Source organism: Pongo pygmaeus, chromosome 4, assembly GCF_028885625.2.
Source record: "Pongo pygmaeus isolate AG05252 chromosome 4, NHGRI_mPonPyg2-v2.0_pri, whole genome shotgun sequence".
In the NCBI taxonomy this organism is placed as follows: domain Eukaryota; kingdom Metazoa; phylum Chordata; class Mammalia; order Primates; family Hominidae; genus Pongo; species Pongo pygmaeus.
Genome location: NC_072377.2, coordinates 80970467 through 80987213, shown reverse-complemented (window position 1 = coordinate 80987213; position 16747 = coordinate 80970467). Strand labels below are relative to the sequence as shown.

Sequence of the window (16747 nt, the reverse complement as noted above, 5' to 3'; positions counted from 1 at the left end):
CTTTTTCCTCCTCCCTTTCTTCTCTTTCTTCTAAGTCCTTTCTATCAGTTCCTTTCCATTTGCACGCATACAGCCTTGCCTCCAATCTAATTTCTACCCTGAGATGCTGGGTGAGCTTGGTTATTTAGTTTGTTAGTGAGTTTCCTTGGAGTAATTCTTAATCTTCAAGTGGAATCTCAGTGTTATTTGTGTAGTTTGTCACTCAAAGAATTTTTCTTTGCTGATGTTAATGGTTTCAACCGGGAGTTTACAGGGTGCTACAGTCATCATGGGCCTGTCCCTAGGGTATAAGCTCTGGCCAGCCCTGATGAACAGTCTTGGGTGCCAATTTGGTGGATGTATCTATGTATAATCACACACACATTAAATAGAATTGACTGTACTGATTTAAATAAGATTACTTTATTACTTTGGGACGACAGAATTTTAATCTGATATAATAAGATGTGTTTTTATGTCATTGTATATCTATTGCTAAGATATATGGAAAAAACCCAGAGAGCAAAAAAGGCAAAGAGCTCGACTGGCAGCTGCTCATTACTCTCCCATGAGAACACAGTTTCTTCCTTTCCCCAACAGTCCTGGGGCTTAATTTCCTTAACAGTTCTCCGTGGCAGCTTTGCTTTCCTGTTATGGGAGAGTTAGGGGTTAAGGTGCCTGCACCTGAGAGAGATGCTGGACATCTTGTACATACCCTGTTGAAGCCTGCGTGGAGAAGAGGAAGGACTGATGCTTCTTCATGGTCATCCGATCTGCAGCAAAGCAGAAAATGTGGTCACTCAGCAGATACAAACCAGGATTCCTCACACTGAAACACGGAGAGAGAACAATGAGGCCACACAGCGTTAGCTCCGAGTGGCTTCCTGACGAGCATGTGCCCACGGAGCACACCTGCCTTCAAGGATACAGACCCCACATCTACCTTCCAGATGCAAAAAGAACAAAAACAGCAGAGAAAGCTCCAGCAGTGTACCTGGAGGTATCACCCTCAGTACACATAAATGGCCCTTTCCAACTCAGCTGCCCTTTGGGGTTGAGCCACATGTATGGGAGCAGTCCCATAAAGGGACATGTTAGGTGCACTGTTCATTCTGAGACCATTGTCCCCAAACCATCTGGAAGTATGACTCCCACACTAAAACTGAGCTGGTCCAGCTCTCAACATGAGGAAGACAGCCAGCATTCCAGGCTGCAAGACCCCCAATCCAAATGGGAGAGAAGTATCAGCAGGAACACACAGTTAGAAGAGATGGAGAGAAAACAAAAATGGATAATTGCTACTCATTTCACAAGAGGGTTTGCTATAGTGAGCTTACTGCTGAGTCTCAGGACTTCAGTTTGAGTACAAGGCGGGATGTGGATTGGCTTGTCATGAAGACATGCCATCACTGGGCTCTCTATCACCAAGATAGAGAAACAGTGACTAAGACAGCCAGCAAGTAACATGGGGGATATATCCTAAGAACCAGGGAAGAAAAATGGAATAAAAGGGATTGGGTGGAAACGCAGATAGAAACCAGGAACAGAAGTCCCAGTGCTGACTTGTGGCATTACCCACAGCTGATTCCTGCCCTAAGGGAAAAGCTATTTTACCCACTTTCTTTTTCTTCTGGAACTCCAAGTTCTATCCTCTCTGACTGTTAGGAAGGCCACAAAAAGGGTTCCAAGGGTATTAATAATGTTTTATTTCTTAAGCGGGTGACATAGACACACACATTCATTTTATTACTACTCTCTCTATATGAACTATTGTATAATTAAACCAGGAAAAATTGGTGACTTCATAACAAATAAGCCATAGTCAACCATTATTTGTCAAGGACTAGCAAACCTTTTTGCCATATGAGTCAGAAAAACAAGAGTGTTTTGTTCTTGGACCCGTGTAATAGCCAGGCTTGGGAAACATGCTGTGTGGCCTTGAACATTTCTGGTATTGATGTCCAAGACTCTATGACCTCATTCAGATCTCAGAGTGTCCAGAAGATAAATGTAAAAAAGAGGGCTGAAGGATGCTGACCTTATGTTTCAGTTCCCCTCATTCATTCCCTGTGGAATCTTAATCTCCCACCAGGATGGAGAGGTGTAATGAACCAGTGAGGACAATGTCTCTGCTTTCTCTGGACCACATCCCATGGTGGGTATCAAACAAAGTGAGAAGACATAGCCCCTAGGAAGACACTCAAGGAGTGGCAGGTAAGTAGGAGTCTTCAGTGAGGATAAGACTTTGAAGCCATGATTTCCTGTTGTATCCACATGGCTTTGGAATGAGGCATTTCAAGTCCCCTGGGCCAGACTTTCCTGGCCTTTGTCGCAGAATTTGTGCCAAATCCCATAATGAGGCCAAATCCAATAGGTCCTAGGTACTAATTAAGGTCTTATTCTCTCCAAAGCCAAATACAGCCATTAAAAGACTACAACAAATTTTGTTACCTGCCAAGATTTCTACCACTGTAGCTTGCACAGACAACTTTTCTTCCTGCTGGCTCTTTTATTTGAAGTGCTGGCCACTTCAGACGATAAACCCAGCAGAGCAGTCGCTCATCCTACAGTTTCATTGCACCTACAGCGCAATCCCTTTTCTTTGCCTTCCAGCATTGGATAAACTCTACTGTCCTGCCTCTAGCCACATAACGATCCCAACATCAATTTCACAACCCTTGTCTTGTGGATTTAGTGCTGCTTTATTCTCATGCTTGAATATGAAAAAAAAATGTGTTTCTTCTTAAATGAAAAACAAGCATATCCCCATCTATTTTCTTTAAAGAAAAAAAAAAGATAAACTGGAACAATGTTTTCTCCAGACCACCTCCTCCTCAAATTTTCCATTCATTTCTGGCATATAATGAGTAAACTTTCTCCCTGAGGTGTATGACTAGGTGCTAAAGGCAATTACATAAGATACAGAGAAAAACCTAAATATTTCCAGGAACTTGTGAAACAAACAAAACCCCCAAAGCAAGATCAAGATCTAAGGCTGGTGTTCTAGGACCTAAGACACACCCATTGCTTAGACAGCTCAAAAACCAGATTACATCTGACAAATATTTCAGAATGAACAGTACTCCTTCCATCTGGGAATGGGAGGTGCACTTACACTCGCGAAACCACTGCGAGGATCACCGTGTGCTCGGAGGGATTTGTGGCCCGGATTGACCTGCAATGAGAAGGCTCCAAGTCAAACAAGGTGATCTGGGCTTTGTTACATTAAATGAATGTGGAACTTCTTCACACTGAAAATGATACAACATCAAATCTTTCTCTAAAGAAAAGGTCTCAAAACACAGAGAAGACAACAAAGAAAGATGCCCTTGTGGATTAGGACAATGTCTTCATTTCATTAAAAAAATTTTTTTCTCTTAACTCCCAGGCAATTATCCAATAGGTCAGACCTGCCAATTTTCCACTTAAAAAACTGGCAAATTCCACTTAAATTCCATTTTTTTAAAATTGAAACTCCACTCTTCAAAACAAAAATAAATTGGCAGTCCTACAATCCTCTTCTTATCAGTATGTACCTGGGGGAGCTCACTGGGTTTGATCTTTTTTCTTTTAAAATAGCAGATAGTTCAGAAAGTTGAGCTTATGATAAAAATTAAAGCACTTGCTGGCAGCTGGATGTACAAATGCCAGCTAAAGCCAATTAAAGGTGGTACAAAGAGCCACCTCAATTTTTCAGTCCTACTGTAGTTTGTGCTTAAATACTTTAAACAACTTGATCATCAGCTGGGGCTGAGAAGGGTTGCAATATAGTACCTGTCACCGTATAATGTTTGTTGTACTAGGACCACCTGGATATAGTTAGTTTATTCCCTAGGAATTAAACAGGACCAAAATAATCAGGACACAGAATTTTGAGGTCCATGAAACTTCTTAGCTGTGCCATGCTACAGCCCAGATTTTGCACTGTTCTGGTCAGGGGGTTGTAAATTGGACAAACTTTTAATAAAGGCCCACACACTTCAATCTCGGTGTGAATCAGCAGCTTGCTTTGACCTTTTCTCTTGGTCTGGCCTCTGCTTATTCTGAGATATCTTGGAAGGGAACCATGATCTCCAAGAACAGAATTACTCCTGAGTAATTTGTGAAACAACATGCATTTGTTTTTCTCTCTGGCTGTAGGCATTTCTGCTCCTCTCTACTTTAATGTGTTTGAACTACCATTCCCCAAGAGATAGCCGGCTTGTATTGCTTCATCCTCTTCAACTCCAACATTTTCTGACGTTTCTCAAAAAATGTACCTTCTCCATGTCCTGTTCCTTGAGCCCTCACACTGTGTGGGAGGAAGGCTCCCGGAAATGATCGGCTGCCATATTCCGGGGAGGTGAAGTTTCCTCTGTCGATAAATGGTATTTGAAAGAGATCTTTTGGAGAAAATGCTATTAACTCACAATGGGGCAGGAGGCATAAGTCAATATCCCTCCAGTGCCGGCACAGGCTACTTCCCACTCAGCCACCCCACAGGGCAGGTCCTGCTAAGGTGAAGCTACACTTATTTTATACTCAGGAGTCTACTGGATGGATACTCAGTGGAAATACCAGTTAGCACCTAATGAAAAAATACATAGTGTTTTAGAGGCATGTTCTTATCTCTAGGGAAACACTAAGTAATTCTCACCTTCATTCAGTCTTTCCCACCCCAGTAGGCATCATGGGCACACTGCTGGGCTATATCCTAAGGTGTGGGTTTTAGGAAAGAGGCTAAAACATGTAATGAGCATAACTGGGCTGGAGCACACACTCTTTTGGTTTCTTTTGGGACTGGCTTCCATCTTTTGAGTTGCTTCCTGCACTTGTCTCTTTTCTCTTGTCTCTCCAAAGGAACTGGTATGGTAAGAGAGACCTAGGCCTCTTCCTGGATGAGAGGACAAGGAGAAGGTGGGGCTGAGGCTCAAGGACGCATATTAGGCTAAGGTCCAGTCCTAGCTCAAGGGTGAGGGATCTAGCACCACAGGTGACAACAAAGAATGCACATCTGCCAGGAGCGTGTCACCCACCCATCTCCCCAGGGAATGTGTGCTGGGAGTCAAGCATTTGCAATCTGGCCACCCTCAACAAGACCAATAATGGTTGGGAAACACACTGCCAGATATGTACATCTGCCTTCTAAACTGCATAGACCTCTATTGGTTTTCTGTGCAGCTAACACAGAAATACATTTGGTAGGAAATAAAACTCTATTTATATTCAAAGAAAAATGTAAAGCTTATCTGCTAAACTGGGTATTTGCCTGAATTAAAAGATTTCTTCCTGTTGATTTTTTCTTTATAAGTAAAGCTTATCTTAAGTGATTATATGTAGGAACAAAGAAGTGTGATATTTCTACTACAAAACTACTTAGGAAAAGTAAGTGAAGGCCAAGAAAAATCAGAAATACTTAGTTTTACAAGACCCAATTCTACTATAAAATCATCAAAAATATTTCCTAATACTAAAAATAGCATCCAGATATTTTATGATATACTATATGTATATTTATATACACTATTAAATAGAAAAATATTTTTATGCAGAAAGATGAGATTATTTGAAGCCATTAAAACATATCTAAAACAGATGCTTAAGAAAAATTCTTCTTTGGGAAACTGAAAATCATCAAAGAATAGCAAGATGATGCCTGTGATAAGAAACTTCTCTTAATCCACTAATTTCTTGTCAGGGTACCAAAGTTCTAAAAAGCCATTTTCCCACCTTTTATTTCACTTACTAACATTCAAGAAAATTCCAGCTCCCCATGCAATTGGACTCTGTCTTGGTCTAGCATTTAATTAGTGACCTCTTCCATCTAGCTTCAAAGCATTCCACTTCTGCTAAATGAATCAGTTCATCCAGAGCTAACTCTTATGACTGAGCATTTATTTATGAACAGGCCTGTGTTTCCTCCCCAGAGTGCAAGCATTTCTATAAACAAGCAGGGGGTTTGGGTCCCTGGAAGATTTTCTGTTGCTGCAAAGTGGCTGCCTTCACTCCATGACTGGGAAGCCTGCTGTGGGATCTACCCATCTGTGTCAGGCAGGAAAAAATTTATATTTCACACATTTCCGATGTTCATTTTGGGAGAGAATAATGAAGATTAAAATAGCTAGTTTAAATCCAAACCGTATCTGTGTAATGAGAACTGTGTGAATTTTAATGTTTTTTATGAGCAATACACAGGGTGGGGGGAATACCCTGAAGTTATCAGGGGAGCCCAGCTCACACCTCTAAATTTAGTACAACTCAAATGTGGAAAAGTAGAAGAGGAGAGAGAAATCTACAGGAAGGAGCTATAGCTTTCACCATAGACATCTGTATACACTGCTTAAAAACATCAACGCATATTTTAAAAATATTTGAAATAAACTAAAGATATCTATAAATGAAATTCATTTTAAGATGTAAAGTGAACATTTACCAAGCATATTAAATTAGAGAAGGTACCTGCACACCGCTTCTGCATCGAAGTTCTGAGTTTGTCTATGATCAATTACAATAATTTCATGATGCTTATCAAGAAAGCATTCAAGGGCTGACTCTGGAGTCCGAGCAATATTGCATCTATAACCAGCTCTGTCACAGGCCCACCAGAAGCCATCGCTCTGACTATCTTCCTTTGCAAAGATCAGCAAAACCTGAAACACAACAAAAAGAGCATCTTGAAATAAAACATCATCCACAGACACTATTAAAAACAAGCCTATTGGCCAGGCGCAGTGGCTCATGCCTATAATCCCAGCCAGCTCTTTGGGAGGCTGAGGCAGTGGACTACTTAAGCCAAGGTGTTCAAGACCAGTCAGGGCAACATGGCAAAACCCTGCTTCTACAAAAAATACAAAAAAATTAGCCAGGCACAGTAGCACATGCCTGTGGTCTGCACTACTCAGGAGGCTGAGATGAAAAGATCGCTTGAGCCTGGGAGGTAGAGGCTGCAGTGAACCATGATTGCACCACTGCACTCCAGCCTGGGCAACACAGTGAGACCTTGTCTAAAACAAAGCCAAAAACAATCCCCCCAAAACAACCAAAAGACCAGGCCTATGGTATACTGGTTAAAAATGGGGCCTCTAGAGGGAAGCTACCAGGATTCAAATCCCAGCTCCTCCAGTTGGTTACAGTGGTCTTTGAACAAGGTATTTCACCTCTTTGGCCTATAGTTTCTTGGCTCTAAGAGTGAAAGAACAGTGTCACATAAGTTAGTTCTGAGAACTGAATAAGCACAGAGAAGGTGCCCATTCACTCTGGTGGTGATTGTTACTCACTGCAATTACAAGTATTTCTAATTTCCTAATTAGCTTTGTTTTTAAATAAGAAGTAAAATTATTAATGAGATAGTTAACACAGGTTAGATTATGGTTTACATTTACAATACATGTATTTGATTCCAGTTGCAAGTGGTATTTGCCTTTAAGTCCCTGGAGGCCACCTCTTTGAACTTAGCACTAAAGTACCTATAGACATAAGGAAGTAAGGGAACTCAAAACAACCTCAAAAATGAATTTTAACATACAATCTTTGCCAGAATCTGGAAAGAATGATCATGAAATGTAAAGCTGATGGAGCTAAGTCGAGGGAAAAGTGCTTCTATTGATGAACTGCCTCATTGAGAAGCAATTCCGCCCACCGGAAAGAAGGTAGCAATACTTTACACAGTTTCCCCCTCATCATCCCTTGGGTCCAGGAACACAGATTCTCTGCCAACCAGAAAGACGCAGACTACCCTACCACCACCTGAGCTCATTTATGGATTTATGGTCCATCTCCCTCACTGGAGAAGTAAGCTTCAGGAGAGTGAGTCTCGGCCTGGCTTGTTCCCTGCTTGTACCCCCATGCCCGCACCAGGCTGGCACTTCCTAGATGTTCAGCAAATATTTGAGAAATGAGAAAATAACTGCCTGTGGGGTCTTCTGAGAAATGCAAGAGGGCTTTACTATGAATAAGATGTAAGACCACCTCCCAGCAATAGATCTAATAAGAAAAACCTATAATAATCTCAAGATATTGTTAAGGCACTCAATATTCTTCTGCACCCACGTCTGGTTTAAACAATTAGCAATAGAAAGGTAGTTTCTCAACATGAAGAGCTTTTGAGTCAATAGTCAATATATTCATCATTGTGAAACACCAAACGTGTTTCACTTAAAATCAGAAACAAGCCAAATTGTCCAATCATTACCATTACATTTGAAAAATACTTTTTTTTGTTGTTTGTTTTTGAGATGGAGTCTTGCTCTTGTCACCAAGGCTAGAGCACAATGGCACAATCTCGGTTCACTGCAACCTCCACCTCCCGGGTTCAAGTGATTCTCCTGCTTCAGCCTCCCGAGTAGCTGGGATTACAGGCGCCCGCCACCATGTCCGGCTAATTTTTGTATTTTTTTTAGTAGAAATGGGGTTTCACCATGTTGGCCAGGCTGGTCTCGAACTCCTAACCTCATGATCCGCCCACCTTGGCCTCCCAAAGTGCTGGGATCACAGGCATGAGCCACATGCCCAGCTGAAAAATACTTTTATTAATTGAAAATTGGAAGTATATAGAAAAGTAGAAACAATAATATAATGAAACTCATGTACTCCTTACCCGGCTTCAGCAATAACCAACTCCTAGCCAATGTGGGTTCATCTCTTTCCCTACCCATTTTCCTAGCTCTTATAATAAATTGTGGCAAATCCAGCTATTTTATCTCATCCATACGCATCTGTGAAAGATAAAGGTTTTTTTAAAAAGAACAAAACCACAATATCATTTCATACCTAAACCTCCCCAATAATTCCTTAATATCAATAAATATCTGGATATATTATATATGCCATTTGTTAGGAGCACCCTGGGCTAGCTAGGGTCTGTCCTTCTTCAGCCCAGGAAGCTCCTAACATTTCCAGCCACAGAGTTCCTTCCAGGAAGAAACAGGAGGTGGCTCTCCCAAGAAAAATGAAGGACACAACTTTGTGGATTTTGATAATGACAGCCTTCAAATCAAACTGTTAACAAGGAAGCCTGAATGAGAAAAATCAGGTAGAATAAACTGGTTGGTGCAAAAAGTCAATAACCTTTCACTTGGTGTAGCTGTGGTATTAACACAAGAAACTCAATATGCCAAACCTAGAAGTCAAAAAAGGTGAAACATTTCTTGTCTCTCACCTGTCTGGCTGAATTATGGATTTCTAAACAAGAATCTCAGCAATTTATATTTCCTTGACACCATTATGCCTCAATCTTTGACTAATACAGTAAGAATATAACAATTCTCTTGTTGGGCATTACAACAGCTATCACTAGTTTTCAGAAACACTGCTTTTAACTGCTTATGGTATGTTGATGAACAAAATAAAGACTCTTTGCATTGTAGTGGTAGAGGCACACACAATAAATAGAATATTAAGTAAGCACATTATACAGAATGGTAATAAATGACAGGTGCTATGTGAAACCCGGCAGAGCAGAGTAAGGGGGCCAGCAGTGGGTGCCGGCAGCAGAAGGAAGTAGGCAGTTAGGATAGGTCCTGCTGAGAAAGTGACATGTGAGCAAATGCCTGAAGGGAAGAGAAAAGCAAGCCCAGTTTATGTTGGAAGGAAAAGCATTCCAGGCAGAGTTCTATAAGCCCCTGGTGTGTTCTAAGGACTGCAAGCGAGCCTGGGTGACCGATGGGAGGGTGTGAGGGCAAAAGGGTGGGAGCAGGTCAAGTTCACGGCAGAGGGCTAGACCATGATAAGGCCTTCTAGGCCATCTGAAGGTGTTACAAAACTGGACTTCACATGGAAATTCACAAAACTGATTGAAGGTGGGCAGCTGTATTAATTGTATATTTTTATTTTCTGTGTTTCTGATGCTTTGACTTCTGGGGCTTTGCTGACCCTGGAAGGACTGCCCTTCTCAGGGTTGATAATTCCTAGAGATAGCACACAATTCTCCTGTGAGCATGCCCTTCATATGCAAATCAACCAATCCAGAGCCCATTCCCCAACCACCACCACCTTTGGCTCTTACACTCCAGGCCACAATTCCCCAACCCTAATCACCCTAGGGCCAGGTACCAGACAACTAGAACCACCAATATGTCCCAGACCTTTCTGAAATTAATCAGACTAGCCTAGCCTAACCCTGCTCACCCTGCCTCACCCAAGCCTTCCCATGGAAACCACAGTGGAGGCTCTTGCCCGCGATCTCCTCCCACTCCCTGTGCCTCCTGACTGACTGCGGTGCTTCCCAGCGTGGCCCTGGGTGGCATGCTGTACCTCCCACTCTGGGAACTGTAACGATTTTTTCAATGCCAATTGTTCGTAGATCTGTTGGCCTTACCGTACCTGAATAATAAAATCTGTCTCTGTTGCAAGGCCAACAGATCTTATTATTTAGGTATGGTAAGGCACTCAGGAGAGAATTTCTTTGGCTAATATTTAAATTTTTTCCTATTTATAAAAAATTTAGAAAGACTGCTTTTCAATTATTCAATTCCTAAGCAAAGTGAAAATTTATGGGAATAAAGAATATATACTTCAGAGTAAAACACTATAGTAATCACCTTTTAAAAATATCTGCCTGGCTCTTAAAAATAATACCTTCTCCAGGAAAAAAGTAGATCCAAGTAGCCCAAATTGGACTCTTTGTTCCCATCTCCCAGGCTATAGCTAGGCTAATGATTTTCTGTTTCCAGGAATTTGGAATTTGAACAGAGAGACATAAAGCCTAGGAACTGGGACCTGTGGCCCATTAAGAATAGAGATATTGGCTGGGCACGGTGGCTTACGCTTGTAATCCCAGCACTTTGGGAGGCCAAGGTGGGCGGATCACCTGAGGTCGGGAGTTTGAGACCAGCCTGACCAACATGGAGAAACCCTGTCTCTACTAAAAATACAAAATTAGCCAGGCGTGGTGGTGCATGCCTGTAATCCCAGCTATTCGGGAGGCTGAGGCAGGAGAATTGCTTGAACCCGGGAGGCAGAGGTTGCAGTGAGCTGAGATCGTGCCATTGCACTCCAGCCTGGGCAACAAGAGAGAAACTCTGTCTCAAAAAAAAAAAAAAAAAAAAAAATAGAGATATTGATGGAAGAATGTTAAACTGCCGATGTCAAATGGCTCAGAGATGGCCCATGGACACCCTTCGCAAGCCACCCACCCTTTTCAACTCTTTCTTGGAGTCTGAAAAAAAAAATTACACTATCATTCTAATACATTTCTTATTTACTTATGTACTTTTTTGGTATAAGGCAGTTATTACTTGCAACCAAAAAATAAAAACAAAACAAAACAAAACTTAAGTAATGCAGTCCCTCTTCAGCTTTAATATTCTGTGTATCAGTATTTCTCATTTCTTTGACATGGCCATTTTTTAAGATTTATTGACTATTAACTGAGGTCAATAAATGATTAACTCATATAAATGATTCTGCAAAATATATTTTTGAAAAATCATTACTAATGGTGTTATAGCTGAACTTGATCTGTAAAGAGTAACAGCAAACTGACCTTGTGCTTCCTCAAAATAATATGCTCAACATTCATTCAAAGAATATTTATTGATGACTTGTCATGCAAGATGTTAAGAACTGGGAATAAAAAGATGACAGAAATAGCCATAGGCCAGTCTCTTCCCCTGGGCTCCAGTCAAGGAAGCAGATAATTATAATAAATGCATCAATAAGTGGTGACCACAGATAAACAAAGCATGGACAAGAATCCAAGCACAGGAGAACAAGCAGAAGGAAGTAGTTTTGTCACATCAATCTCACTGTACCCTTGTAAACACAGCAAAAGAGGAGAAGATGCAGAACTGATCTGGGCTGAAGCCTGGAACAATGAGGAAACCTCTTTCTGGAGCAGAGCTCAGCCAACTTGTGTTCTGTCCATAGTCAGAACATAGCTATCGGCAATCCTTACTTTGCATAGTAGAATCAGACTATAATAATGACCATGCACGAGGGTTGAAAACTTACGTAGTGGGTACATTTTTCACTTTTCGGGTGATGGGTACACTGAAAGCCAGTACACAATACATGCATGCAAGAAATCTGCATTTTTATATTCTATAAAAATAAAAATGAAAAAAATGACCATGTAAAGCTATCTTAATAAATAATGGTAAAAATTATGATTGTTTTGTGACCTTTAAAAATTTGTGTCAACATACTGAAAATTTTCTTATTCTTGGTTATAAATATATAGGGAAATGAAAAAATATAAAGCTAAAATTTATTTAATATACTGTAACTTAAAATATTATAAACATTGAAAATTAAGATGTTTTATTTATTTAAAAAAATTTATCAAGAGTAGTTTGGACAGTGCTTGCCACCTTCTTCCAGCTGTATAAGTTATGATACGAAGTGAGCATCTTTCCTATGCCTTGGCAAATTGTCATACTCCTAACTTTGGATCAGCTGCTGACATTTTATCCTCTGTGCTTTCAGTATCATGCAATATCCCCAGAGCTCCTTTAATTAATGCGAAGTTTTTTGCTGGCCTCACTTCCTCTATGACATCTTCATCCTTTTTGCCACACCACTGTCCTCATTTATGTTGATGAACTTGCATTCACTAACTTCTACCAGCTACATGTCTAGAATCTCTCAAAGACAGCAGTGTCGACATTCCACAGTCAACTATTTCTCCTCTAAGTCCATTTACATTCGATTCAAATTTCACTCACAGCATTATCATTTTGCATCTCTTCATTGCACTTTCATCTTTGTTAGCTCATTCCCTCTTTCGATGATCTATTTTTGCATAATGTCATTTGGGTTTATCACAGAGAGATAGGAGGCAACACAACTACATGCTTTGCTGTCTGTACTTAGGCTGAATAACAGATAGGCAGAAACCAACCAGAGTCTTTGGCTAAAAAAAGTTATGGTTAAAAAAAGCGATAGGTTACTGATGATGCTGCACATTTGTTATTTACATAGTGATTTGTGGACTGAAGAGCCAGCTGCAAAGTTTATGCTTTATGCATTTATTCACAGTTAAAACACTGATGTAACCGCAATTTGAAACATGTTGTTGGGGGTCTGGTGTTATCTAAGTAAACCATGAAATCTGTGCACATTGGAACTGTTCAAAGCAAGAGATACCTGCTTTTCAAAGATAACTACAAAGACCTCAAAGAAAGATGAAACATCTTTTTGAGGATAGCAATAATCTGTCTTTGACAGCTAAATTAGAATGAAACTACTTTATCTGGTAATGGCTAATTATAAAAAAAGATGAAAACAAAAACTAACTTTTCCTCACCTTGAATAAGGCAATATAGGTGTTCATTATTATTAGTGTTATTTCTAAATGAGGGTGTATCTATGTCTTGTCAATCTATATTGACAAATGGATTGTCAATGTCTACTATTAAACATCCAGTTTTTGGAATATTTGGTTTGGCTTTAAGCAAACACCTGGTAACAGGGAGCTTCTAAAGCAGACCACATATATAGATCACATAAGCTGTGTCTGCATAATACTAAACAAGTGGCCAATTTGATCAGGGGAGGGGTCATTTGAGTTGAAAAAAAAAATGGTCTGAGAACTTTCCTTAAATGTCCCTAGGAAAGTGATGCTGATTATAGCTATAGTTTAATGAGAATTTTCCAAGGGCCAGCCACTATACTGAATGTACTAGAAACATACTGTCTCACTCAATAACCCGTTAGAGAAACTCTCTGGAGTTGGGCATTATCCCTATTTTATAGACATGGAAACTGAGGCTTAGATGGTTAAAAAACTTACACATAGCTGCACTGCCAGCAAGATGTGAACTGAGGCTGGCCTGACCCCAGGGCCTTTGCAATCACTATGTTAAGTAACTTACTATCTCTCAGCACCATAAATATTTTTACCAATAATATTAGATGAAAATTCTTAACAACTCTATGGTTCTTTGAAACTGGCTGGATGAGGTAGAAGACACAACCTGGTAGCAGCAGTAAGGACAGACAGCAAAAGAAATGCTGACCACAGCAAGTTACTGAGTCTAAACATCTCCATCCCTCAGTCATTTCACTTAATGTGCGCAGGTCAGCTCCCTATGAGGCCATGTGATCTCCAATATATAAAGTCCCCAAAATATAATGGTTCCAGAAAACCCATGCCCTACAACATGGAAGAATAAGGTGGTTTTTGTTGTTGTTGTTGTGTTTTTTTTTTTTTTTTTGAGATGGAGTCTCACTCTGTTGCCCAGGCTGGAGTGCAACGGTGCGATCTTGGCTCACTGCAACCTCCACCTCCCAGGTTCAAGCAATTCTCTGCCTCAGCCTCCAGAGTAGCTGGGATTACAGATGCCTGCCACCACACCTGACTGATTTTTGTATTTTTAGTAAAGACGGGGTTTCACCATCTTGGCCAGGCTTTGAAAGGAGATGTGACTTGCTAAGAAAAAGCTTAGGTCGCAGCTGTGGGGGTCCATTTCCAAGTCCAGTTGGAAAGCCCAGCATGACGGGAATGGGGACAGGACTCTCTAAGCAGAAACACATAAATTCTGCACACTGGGGAAGTAAATGTGTTCCAGGTATGGATGAAGAAAAGGCCACTTGATTTTTCAGACAGTATCATGTTGATTTGAATCTCCTGCCTCATAATACTTCCTCTGCTTTTTATTTTCTAGCCAAGATTGGAAAATATGACTTTCCCTGTGGGTCACATCAACTTACCCAGGAGAGACGTGCTCCACAGCACCACTCTGCACTTCCAATCCATTCCACTCCTAACTGTGCTCCTGCCAGCTCTGTGTGGGGTGTGTGGAGCCCCATGGGAGTACATTTCCTGACATGGGAGTAAATTTCCCCTGATGAACTCAGAAATGCACCCTCAAAAGCAACTATATCCTGAAATATTCTTATCAAGCCATTTCCTCTCAAGCCCTAAGGGCTCTGGCTGATGTAGCTAATTAATATTTTTGGCATTGCAGTGAAGCAACAGAATGGTTTTCTTCAAGGAGAAAAAAAAGTAAAATAAAAACGCTAGGACATAGCTTATTTTTCTAAGTCAATTGCAATGTTAGTAGCAGAAGCATAAAAACACTAGATATCAATGCACTGAAAGTTAGTGTGTTATAGACAATTAAAACTGACTTTCCAGACCTCTCTCTGTGGTCAGGGAACATGGTGCCTTCTCTCTCTCCCCTGCAACACTTAGCATAGAGCCCTGAACATAGGAGGTACTCAGTAGATTCTTATTGCATGAATCATTGAGTCAAACTCTGTGTTTGAATGAGACCATAGTGAAGCCATCCTTGGTTCTAAGTTGAGCTTATTATCTTTTTTAAAAGAAACCCTTAATTATTGTGTCCCTCAATCGAAGAGGGACTCTTTACCACTTGCATCTGCGTTATTTGGAGCCAAACTCACATGAGGGAAATCAATGGGGTATACCGTAGCACTGGTAATGTTCCAGGTCTTGCATTATGAGTTTATGATATTCAATTTGTAATTATGTTTCATAGGTTATGAGCACATATCAAAAATATTTTTGTATGTTTTAATATGCCACATATAATACATTCAAATTTATAGACAAGTGTTTTTCAGTTGTGGGAGAGTGGGGCTGTCAGGAGGTACTTAAATTCTGCAAAGGACTGTATCATGTTTGAGAAGACAGAAAGATAGTATGGCGAGATTTTGTTATAAAATTTGACTGCTAAGCAAGCATATTAAAAATAATTCCAGGCTGGGCACGGTGGCTCACCCCTGTAATCCCAGCACTTTGGGAGGCCAAGGTGGGCGAATCACGAGGTCAGAAGTTCGAGACCAGCCTGGCCAATATGGTGAAACCCCATCTCTACTAAAAACACAAAAATTAGCCAGGCTTGGTGGCATGCACCTGTAGCCCCAGCTACTTGGGAGGCTGAGGCAGAAGAATCGCTTGAACCCGGGAGGCAGAGGTTGCAGTGAGCCGAGATCGTGCCACTGCACTCCAGCCTGAGTGACAGAACGAGACTTTGTCTCAATAATAATAATAATAATAATAATAATAATAATTTCAGGGTAACCACTAAAAGAATAGAAGTATACCTATATTAGAGAAAAGAAAATGTAACTTCAAAAACATTCCCAACTTGATAATAAGCAGAAACAATAAAAAAAAGGAAAAGGTTAATAAATAGAAAACACAAAATAAAACTGTCTCAGTATTCACACTCAATGTAATCAGATTTAACTCACCTATTAAAAGACAAAGATTATAGAAACAAATTTTATTTCCCGTATTTTTATTGAAAAAAAAACCCCGATATGCTGCTTAAAAGAGGCTACTCAAAATAAAGTTATAAAGTATCTGCAATCTTTTGTTCCTGAAAAAAAAAAACAGAAAAAGATATACTAGGAAAATGTTAAACAAAGGTAGCTGGCCTGGCAATATTACCAACAGATAAAACAGAATATAAGGGAAAAGGTTAAAGAAGGACACTACGTAATGATAAAAGGGACAGTCATCAAGAATATACAATAATCAAGAACTTGGATACACCTAACAACACAGACTCAAAATACCAGCAAGTATTAACAGATATTGATGATTTCAACAAATCCACTGTAATTAGAAACTGATAGATCACATAGTCACAAAATTTAAGTCAAAAATTAATACAGATGGTTTGAATAGCACGATTAATGAAATTGAAGTAATTCATGTAAATAGGACCCTCTGTCCAACAAATAGAGAATACATCTTTTTATCACTTTTTGTGGAGTATTAATCTAAAAGCTGACTACATACCTGGCCACCAAACAAGCTGCAACAAATATAAAAAAAAAATCAGTAGCAAAGGCATCAAAGCAATTCAATGGGGAAGAA

At 40.2% G+C, this 16747-nt stretch overlaps 1 protein-coding gene across 12 annotated transcripts in view; it reads right to left on the bottom strand.

The window, feature by feature from the left end:
- Nucleotides 1-16747, bottom strand: part of PDE8B (phosphodiesterase 8B) — a 256055-nt gene that overhangs the window by 101753 nt on the left and 137555 nt on the right. For all 12 annotated transcript variants that reach the window (XM_063664925.1, XM_063664927.1, XM_063664928.1 and 9 more), the window contains exons 3-5: nucleotides 6418-6608; nucleotides 3095-3154; nucleotides 695-752 (exon numbers count right to left, since the gene is read on the bottom strand). In XM_063664925.1, the coding sequence (XP_063520995.1) occupies nucleotides 695-752; nucleotides 3095-3154; nucleotides 6418-6608 (309 nt within the window). The remainder of the gene's footprint in view (nucleotides 1-694; nucleotides 753-3094; nucleotides 3155-6417; nucleotides 6609-16747) is intronic.